At 44.6% G+C, this 10345-nt stretch overlaps 1 protein-coding gene across 1 annotated transcript; it reads right to left on the bottom strand.

The window, feature by feature from the left end:
• Positions 1-8805: 8805 nt before the first annotated feature.
• LOC142251901 (olfactory receptor 1f45-like) lies at positions 8806-9747 on the bottom strand. The gene has a single exon (XM_075324950.1). The coding sequence runs from the start codon at positions 9745-9747 to the stop codon at positions 8806-8808; it is 942 nt and encodes a 313-aa protein (XP_075181065.1).
• Between the last annotated feature and the right edge of the window lie 598 nt (positions 9748-10345).

Below are 10345 nucleotides of genomic sequence, written 5' to 3'. Positions count from 1 at the left end.
ATTGACTGACACACTGCAGAAGGAACCTAACCAGAGCAACAGCACCAACGTTTCGGCATAGAGCCTTTCTCAAGGTTGTTGCCTGAAAAGGTGTGAAGACAATAACAATAGTGAGTGCATTATGTACAAGTGATACACAGAAATATATACAAATATTCATGAAGAAATACTGCGGATGGAACGTACATCACTGGTCAGAATAGGGAAATGCGGGTCTCGAGGGACAACCGGAGATGGACAAATAGAGGTAAGGTTCCACACGTATTGCAGAGTGTGCTCTTAATTACATGAAAAAAGAACAATTAATACAGGTAAAGTAACATTATGTACCATGGGATATAATGGTCAAATGACATAGATAGGTTGTTTGTACAAAACCAAATTGAACAGCCGGAGCTAGTATCAATACCAAGGAGAGAAAAAAAGAGAAGGAAACAGGAGAAAAAAGAAGAAAGGAGGAGAAAGAAAAGAGAGAGAGGAGAACAGAGGGAGGGAGAGAGAAAAGAAGAGAGAGAGAGAGAAAAGAAGAGAGAGAGAAAAAAAAAAAAAAAAAAAAAGGAGAGAGAGAGAGAAAAGGAGAGAGAGAGAGAGAAAAGGAGAAAGAGAGAGAGAAAAAAAGGAGAGAGAGAGAGAGAAAAAAAGGAGAGAGAGAGAGAGAAAAGGAGAGAGAGAGAGAAAAGGAGAGAGAGAGAGAAAAAAAGAGAGAGAGAGAGAAAAGGAGAAAGAGAGAGAGAAAAAAAGAAGAGAGAGAGAGAGAAAAAAAGGAGAGAGAGAGAGAGAAAAGGAGAGAGAGAGAGAAAAGGAGAGAGAGAGAGAAAAAAAAGGAGAGAGAGAGAGAAAAAAAGAGAGAGAGAGAAAAGGAGAGAGAGAGAAAAGGAAAGAGAGAGAAAAAAAGGAGAAAGAGAAAAAGGAGAGAGAGAGAGAAAAGGAGAGAGAGAAAAAAAGGAGAGAGAGAGAAAAAAAGAGAGAGAGAGAAAAGGAGAGAGAGAGAAAAGGAAAGAGAGAGAAAGGAGAGAGCAAGAAAAGGAAAGAGAGAGAAAAAAAGGAGAAAGAGAGAAAGGGAGAGAGAGAAAAAAGGAGAGAGAGAAAAAGAAAGAAAGAAAGAAAGAAAGGAAGAAAGAAAGAAAGAAAAGATGAAAGGAAGGAGGGAGAGAGGGAGACGAAAAGAGGAAAAAGAGAGAGAGAACGTGAGAGAGACAAATGGAGAGCAGTGAGAGAAGAAGGCAAAAGAGAAGCGCAGCAGGTTAACATAATAAGCAACAACAGAGAGGTGGGTGCTACATACCGTAGGTGAAGGGGTGACAGGATCACAATGTGAGGTGAATGGACGCCTAGAAAAACAAAGCAGCAAGGTGAGATTAGTAGGTAATTTGCATCAGTGGTGGCAGGGGAGTGCAGGGCAGAAGCGCTACCTGCAGTGGAGATCCGGAGCTGGCACAGTGGCAGGGAGAATGGCTGCAGCGGCGTGGAAGTCTCTGCCGCACGGCGCCATTATAAGGAAGTCGGCAGTGAAATGGGAGGTGCGTGACTTCCGGAAGTCACGCACCTCCCATTTCACTGCCGACTTCCTTATAATGGCGCCGTGCGGTTTCTTTCTTCCTTTCTTTCTTTCTTTCTTTCTTTTTCTCTCTCTCCTTTTTTCTCTCTCTCCCTTTCTCTCTTTCTCCTTTTTTTCTCTCTCTTTCCTTTTCTCGCTCTCTCCTTTCTCTCTCTTTCCTTTTCTCTCTCTCTCCTTTTCTCTCTCTCTCTTTTTTTCTCTCTCTCTCCTTTTTTTCTCTCTCTCCTTTTCTCTCTCTCTCTCCTTTTTCTCTTTCTCCTTTTTTTTCTCTCTCTTTCCTTTTCTCTCTCTCTCCTTTTCTCTCTCTCTCTTTTTTTCTCTCTCTCTCTCCTTTTTTTTCTCTCTCTCTCTCCTTTTCTCTCTCTCTCTCCTTTTCTCTCTCTCTCTCTCCTTTTTTTCTCTCTCTCTCTCTTCTTTTTTTCTCTCTCTCTTTCTCCTTTTCTCTCTCTCTCTCTTTTTTTCTCTCTCTCTCTCCTTTTCTCTCTCTCTCTCCTTTTCTCTCTCTCTCTCTCCTTTTTTTCTCTCTCTCTCTCTCCTTTTTTTCTCTCTCTCTTTCTCCTTTTCTCTCTCTCTCTCTCCTTTTCTCTCTCTCTCTCCTTTTTTTTTTTTTTTTTTTTTTTTCTCTCTCTCTTCTTTTCTCTCTCTCTCTCTTCTTTTCTCTCTCCCTCCCTCTGTTCTCCTCTCTCTCTTTTCTTTCTCCTCCTTTCTTCTTTTTTCTCCTGTTTCCTTCTCTTTTTTTCTCTCCTTGGTATTGATACTAGCTCCGGCTGTTCAATTTGGTTTTGTACAAACAACCTATCTATGTCATTTGACCATTATATCCCATGGTACATAATGTTACTTTACCTGTATTAATTGTTCTTTTTTCATGTAATTAAGAGCACACTCTGCAATACGTGTGGAACCTTACCTCTATTTGTCCATCTCCGGTTGTCCCTCGAGACCCGCATTTCCCTATTCTGACCAGTGATGTACGTTCCATCCGCAGTATTTCTTCATGAATATTTGTATATATTTCTGTGTATCACTTGTACATAATGCACTCACTATTGTTATTGTCTTCACACCTTTTCAGGCAACAACCTTGAGAAAGGCTCTATGCCGAAACGTTGGTGCTGTTGCTCTGGTTAGGTTCCTTCTGCAGTGTGTCAGTCAATAAAATCACTCACGCATATTCCCTCTTTGTCTTCATTCGAGTGCTGGGGTTCATTTTACTATACTATATGATTCTTTATCCCCATAGCACCTATATTGTGAGTGGTAGAGCCTTTAATCTCCAAGTATCGATTCCCAGCAGGGAATGATCCAACTCCTCCCAGAACTCCACACAAGCAAAACCAGGAGACAAGCCTTAGCACCACAAAAATAAACATGAAAATAGAAACAAACCAACAAGAGGTACAAAGATCAAACTTATCTGTAAGGAGTTCATTTAGAAACAGAAGATAGGGCAGGTTCCGGTATGTCCACAGCATCACAGGAGACAAAATTGATCACTGGCGCAGACCAAGAGAACACTACTCTGTTATATAGGCCCAGTCTGAGCAGCCTGATTTCCAATCATCATCAGCTGTCTGGCTTCTGTTAAGTAGATCAACTCTACTACCAGCACTGGCCACAAGATGGAGCCCCAACCCGGAACCCAGTTCAAATGTGTTCACAGCAGGAAAGGCAGCAATACATAAAGTTAGCCATGTGTGCTAGACTCCTAACAAGTAAGACTTCCTGTCCCCACCAGGAGGACAACTCTCCACCTCCTCTTCCACTTCCTTCCTCTCCTCCTCCTGCTCCTCCTCTTCAGGCCATAAATTGGTGTGGGTAGTACCCTCTGTAGCAAAGGCAACCATCTCCTGTTCCTCCTCCTCAGCCTCCTCCTCCTCATTATCACCCAATCCACGCTGAGAATAAGAAATGAGGATGAGCTGGGTAGTCTTACCCTGTGTACTTTCTTCCTCCATCTCTACCTGGTCCACATGCAAAGCTTCCTCTTTAATTGTGAGCAGAGAGTGTTTGAGTAGACACAGAAGTGGGATGGTTCCTTTGATTATGGTGTCATCACAACTCACAAACTTCGTTGATTCCTCAAAGTTTGTAGAACCTCACAGATGTCAGACATCCATGGCCACTTCTCGATTCTTACGTGCGGAAGCTGACCGGAATACTGACGGGCACGTTGTAGCTGGTATTCATCTACTTCCTCTGCTGCTCACATTGCCAACATTTGTAATGTGGAGTTCCAGCATGTGGTCACATCACACAGCAATCGGTGGGGTGGCACTTGCAAGCGGCAGACCAGCGGCAGCTCTAGGTGACTTGCGGAAATGCGCACGCTCGGCACACCTTCACAAGTGGCCCAGGCAAATCTGGGTAGGTTTTCAAAAACCACTAAACCACTAAGTAGAGCACGTGTACCAGGCATGGTACATCTGCGAGCTTGGCAAGCTTCAGAGCCGCCACCAGGTTACGGCCATTATCACAAACGACCATGCCTGGCTGTAGGTTCAGCGGTGAGAGCGACAGATCTGTCTGTTCTGTTATAGCTTTCCACAACCTTTCAGTGGTGTGCTATTTGTCACCTAAACAAATTAGTTTCAGCAGAGTCTGTTGCCGTTTTCCCAAGCCACTGCGATGGACAACGTGCTCTGAGATGACAATTCGGATATGGAGGATAATGAGGAGGAGGGGGTGCCGGAAATGGTTTAGGAGGTGGAGGAGACCTTGATGTAACTAAAACCTGCAATCCTTGGTGTTGGTAACACATGTGCCATTCCAGGATCTGACTCTGTCCCAACCTCCAGAAGGTTCACCCAGTGTGCCGTAAGTGAAATATAGCATCCCTGGCCACAAACACTTGTCCACGTTTTGGTGGTTAAGGGGACCTTCTCAGCAACTGCATTGGTCAGGGCATGGGTGATGTTACGGGGCACTTGCTGGTGTAAGGTGGGTACAGCACACTGGCAGCTGAGGACCAAGTATCGGTGGACAGATGCTGCCATGAGGTTGCGGAAAGCCTCAGTGTCCACAAGCCTAAATTGCAACAAATGTGACCAGCGTTTGGGCCTGCGGGTGGGTGGCTGTGTATTTACATATGCGTTCCAAGGCCTAGAGCTGATCCCTACGCTGGGACAAAGAATCAGAGTGGTTGCTGATGCTGCTTGCAAATGTTCAACAACTGTTGCAGGGCACCTGCGTCTTGGACAGGGGATTGGGAAGCATGTAGCAAAAGGGATAAGGCAGTAGTATCACCAGCAGACATTGATTGTGAACCCAGGCATTCGATGACATGTGCCTGAGCATGCTGCTGGTGGTCAGACTGCTAATGGTCAGACCACTGCTGATCTTGGTTGCAAACGAGTATTCTTTATCATCTGCACTTTCTCTAAAAAAGCACCAGACTGGGGAACACCTAACCCTTGGCCTAGGAACTTGCTGCTTGCGGGTGCTCTGTGGAACAGAATACCACCTTCTCCCTCTGGCCATCCCAGTGCCTCTTCCTGCTTTTTGCAATGCTACAGATCCACCCCCTTTGCGCTGCTGTAGTCACTCTGCATGGCACCTTCCCAGGCTGTGTCAGTGACTTAATCGTCCACCACCTTGTCTTCCACCATCACACTGTGGTCCTTCTGACTTGTTGGCTTAACAACATCACTTGTTGGCAACTGTCTCATCATCATCTACCTCTAGAGACACTAATTGTTGTTCCCCACCATCGTCTTCTTTTGACCGTGGTTGCTCAAATATTTGTGCATAACTACAATCTCCTGATGTCCATCTTGAAATGGGTAGGGAGAGAGGCCAGAATGAATAAATAGAAATGTAAAGAGCTCCTCGGAGTGTCCAACTGTGGGATCACTCGTCTCCTAGGACTTGCCATGGAGGGAGGAAGGAGGATTAAGGTGAGGATTATATGTGTTATGATCCGATGTTCAATGACTACAATGAGCACAATCCACCAGATTCGTAGGTAATAACCTATCGACCGCAAGCCCTGAACTTAACACCACACTAGAAGTAGCCGGGCAGCATACCTGACAATCCTAGATGCCTCAAACCCAGCCGGAGGACTACATAACCTACAAGGCAGAAAGTGAAAAGAAACTATCTTGCCTCAGAACAGATTTCCCCAAAGAAAATAGGCAGCCTCCCACATGCACTGACTGTGAGCGAAGATGAAAAGACATACACAGTAAGAGCAAGATGGAGCAAAGAGAGGCCACACTATACTAAATACAAAAGACAGGATAGGGAACTCTTGCGGTCGGTATGAAAAAACTATTATCAAAACTTCCTACACGGAATGTGCAAAAAAGGAGGAGTAATCTAATACTCGCACGTTCACAATCCGTACAAGACTCTGGTGAAATTGTAGGAAAAACTAGCAATTACCCAGCTGACTAAGGGGTGCTTCACACACAGCGAGATCGCTACTGAGATCGCTGCTGAGTCACGGTTCTTGTGACCTCATTAGCGATCTCGCTGTGTGTGACACTGAGCAGCGATCTGGCCCCTGCTGTGAGATCGCTGCTAGTTACACACATCCCTGGTTCGTTTTTTTATTGTTGCTCTCCCGCTGATAAGCACACATCGCTGTGTGTGACAGCAAGAGAGCAACAATCCTAAATGTGCAGGGAGCAGGAGCCGGCGTCTGACAGCCTGCGGTAAGCTGTAACTAAGGTAAACATCGGGTAACCAAGGTGGTTACCTGATATTTACCTTCGTTACCAGCCTCTGCAGCTCTCACGCTGCCAGCGCCGGCTCCTGGTCCCTGCACACGCTAAACTAAGCGGTGTGCGCTGGTAACTAAGGTAAACATCGGGTAACCATACCCGATGTTTACCTTAGTTACCAGTGTCCGCAGCTTCCAGACACCGGCTCCGTGCAAGCGCAGCGTCGCTTGCACGTCGCTGCTGGCTGGGGGCTGGTCACTGGTCGCTGGTGAAATCTGCCTGTTTGACAGCTCACCAGCGACCATGTAGCGACGCAGCAGCGATCCTGACCAGGTCAGATCGCTGGTGGGATCGCTGCTGTGTCGGTAAAGTGTGACGGTACCCTAACCCTTGCTAAAATAAATAGCAAAGACAGACTAGGAAGATAAATCTTCCTTATCTAAAGGCACAAACAAAACAGGATAACAGGATACCATACAAAAAACCTTCAGAGATAATTCACAGAAGCATAAGCAAATAGCACACGAAAAGTGTGAAGCAAAACCATGAACTTAGCTTAGTCTGGTAGTGGGGAAGCCAGAGGGACAAGAGACAGACTCCTATAGTCTCCGGAATTTCAGACAACTGGCAGAGATAAACAGCCAGCACACACCTATATCCAAAATCAAGGTTTGAGCTGCAAACCAGGTGTGTAGAATTGGGGAACAGAATCTAACCACCAACCTCAGTGACCACAGGAGGGAGTCCAAGAGCGGAACTCCACCAGACAGTATTCACAACATATATGGTCCTGACTCTTGGTTAGTGAGACTGGACCATGTGGAAGACAGGGTGGTGCTGGAAAACATAGTGGAGGCATTGCCTGCCATCCAACCCACCACCTGGTCACACTGTTCTGGCTTCAAGAGTGGTCTCCTGCACCCTCTGGCAAAGGGGGGCAGAAAGCTAGGTCTCGTGGAGTGCACCCACAGTAGGCACTGGTTCACCTGGTCACGAAACATGCAGGGCGGGGACTCGAGCATGGCAGCAGATGGTAAACAAGTAGGTGGGAAGATGCACTAAACTTTTCGGCATTGCCAAAGATGCACCGTGCACCTGTACTTGTCTTGAACAATAATTTTGAGCTGACAGACGCTCTAGTTGCAAAACCACAAAAATGCATGTATGTTCCTCTGAGCCGAGCATTGAGGGTGATGGGGGGGGGGTTGTGGAGAAATAACTATTGGTTAAACTAGTGTTCAGCTTACAATTTTCGTAAGGGCCAGCTTAATTTTGAAGTACCCAACATTAGGATAAAGAGATACATTGGTATCAAAAATGTTTTTACCATCAGAGTACACTGAATTTTATCAAAATAGATTTTATTACCTGGTATGATTGTATGACCATTCACAAGACCAAGAATACTTTGCAATCATGAACTTCAAGAAAGAAAAAGGACTCCTTGGTCCTAACAACCAGTTTGTGTTTTTGCAATTACCATACAGACGCTCTTAATGAGGTTGAATACATTCGGTCAACTCCTTAAAAGGGTTAATCCCAGAATGAAAAGTTGTCACCCATCTATAGGACAGGGGATAACTCACTGATCACTGGGGTTCTTTCTGCAATCCTCAGAATGGGGGTCTGGATTCAGGGAACCAGGCTATGCAGACCGTCATGGTCAATGGAGTGGAGGTGCATTTGTTCAACCTCCACCCCAATCAAGTTCCCGAGATCTAGAGCCCTAAGGACATGGGATAACTCCCTGATCACTGGGGGTCTTTCACCCCTCAGAATGGGGGGTCTTGATTCAGGGAATTTGGCAATGCAGACCTTCGTGGTCAATGGAGTGGAGGTACATTTTGTTCAACCTCCACCCCATTCAGGTTTCCGAGACCTAGAGTCCTAAAGACATGGGATAACTTTTGATTCTGATTAGAAATAAATATTAGAAAATAATAAAAGTGTAGGATCAAATCAGAGACATCTAGGAAGGAAGAGAGTGATGGTAAATGAGGGGTACTGTAATGTAGTAGCAGTCAAAGATGGAAAACCTGTCCAGATGTCTCCAAAGAGTTGCTTTGTCTTGATAGGACTCTGCTTGGTGATACATCAAGAATTTTAAAAACCTAATTTATGTGAAAGTTAATGGGAAAAACAGGACAAAGTGGTTTATACTCTCATTGACTTTAATTGAGACGGTCTGCGTATGTTTGACCATCTTTCAAGTAGACGTAGGGGCAAGGTACAAGCCACTCAGGAGATTCCTAGTGGGATCCCAGCTACTAGACCTCCACTGATGACCAATGAAGAGAAGTCTCCTTGAGATTTCTTCATAGAATTAAAGATTATGCATGCTAACTAATGATTGGTAATTTTGGTATTTAATATCTTGGCCTAATTCTCTCTATATCTTGGTATAATCTTGGGCATATGACTGTAGGGGCACTTGATGAGAGGGGTCCATGTTGCTATGAATTGGGCAACCATGAGACTTTGAGTCTTCATCACATCCAGTGATTACTTGAGTAAGGATTCCACTCCTCCAACCTCACCATGGTATACTTAGAAATGTCGTCAGTCAAGTGGATAATTCACTCATGCTTGACTTATTCTGGTGAAGAACTTCCTTGAAGCTTGCTGAACATCTTTGTTCCTCAAAGTATAGATAAAAGGATTCAACATGGGAGCAAGAATGGTGTACATCACACTGGCGATCCTGTCCCTGGTCATTGAGTAGCTAGACGAAGGGCGAAAGTACATAAAAAGTATTGTTCCAAAATAAAAGGTCACCACGGCCAGGTGAGAAGAACAGGTGGAAAAAACTTTTCTTCTTCCTTCAGCAGAACGGATTTTGAGAATGGCGAAAATAATGCGAACATAGGAGGCGAAGATGAACAGAAAGGGGCCTGCAACCACAACAGATCCTTCGGTGAAGATGACAAGTTGATTGATGGTGATGTCGGAGCAGGAGATTTTGAAGAGAGGCACCATGTCACATAAGTAATGGTTGATCAGGTTGGACCCGCAGTATGAGAGACTCGATGTCAAGGCGGTATGTAGAATGGCATTTGCTGTAGACAATATCCAGCAGAAGACAATGAGTTTGGCATTCAGTCTTCTGTTCATTACCATCACATAATGGAGGGGGTGACAAATGGCTAAGTATCGATCGTAAGCCATGACAGAAAGCAAGAAATCCTCAACATTGGCAAATGTCAAAAAGAAGTAGACTTGAGCCATACATCCCCAAAACAATATGACCCGTCCTCTCAGATCCAACAATAAATTCTTCAACACTTGAGGAACTGTCACCAAGCACATGCAGATGTCTACAAAAGATAAGTTGGCCAGGAAGAAGTACATTGGTGATTTTAGATGAGAGTCGGATAAGATCAACATAATAATTGATAAATTTCCGGTTATGGTGATAATCAAGATGAAGAAAAATACTACAAAGAGCCAGAGCTGGAAACTATGGAGATCGGCAAAGGTGGAAAGAATGAACTCCGTCACCGATGAAGAATTGGTGGCTTCCATGTCTCATGGGTTTGTTCTTTGATCTCTTAGGCCATAAAACAATAAAAAAAATAAATACAATTATTTAAACTCCAAGAAAAACAATAAGATATCATTCATCATAATATCAAGTCATTGGACTTGTGGAAGGTCACACAATGCTTTAGGCTGGGTAAACATTTTGGTTGAACATAATCTTCAAATAATCCAAACATGTCATAATATTTGTATTGGCAGCACCCAAATGTTTGTCACATATGGATATCATGCCCATGGCCCCCCAAAACTGACTGGTGCCAAAGAAAAATGGTAAGCCATGTTGGTAAAAGACAACAAGGCTAAGGAACCAGAAGAAGGACAATCAATGGCTTCCTTCAGGTCTACGTTAAGAATCTAAAAGGGCGTCAGAGCCAGAGACCCATCGATGATACCATCAGATCAAAGACTTTGGGATTCGATCTGACAGAGTGTAGGGGAGCAAAATCACCATTGAGAGGACAAATGTAACGTCTGCCCGGGACCACTGTCTCAGGATGGCTACCACAGACAGACTATAAGCTAGCTGCCGACCAAGCAGGATCCAAAGAACTCCAAAACCCTTTAACCCATGTACAGGGAT

Source organism: Anomaloglossus baeobatrachus, chromosome 9 (assembly GCF_048569485.1).
Source record: "Anomaloglossus baeobatrachus isolate aAnoBae1 chromosome 9, aAnoBae1.hap1, whole genome shotgun sequence".
Lineage (NCBI taxonomy): Eukaryota > Metazoa > Chordata > Amphibia > Anura > Aromobatidae > Anomaloglossus > Anomaloglossus baeobatrachus.
Note: the sequence above shows the minus strand (reverse complement) of the source record. Positions and strands in the feature narration are given on the sequence as shown.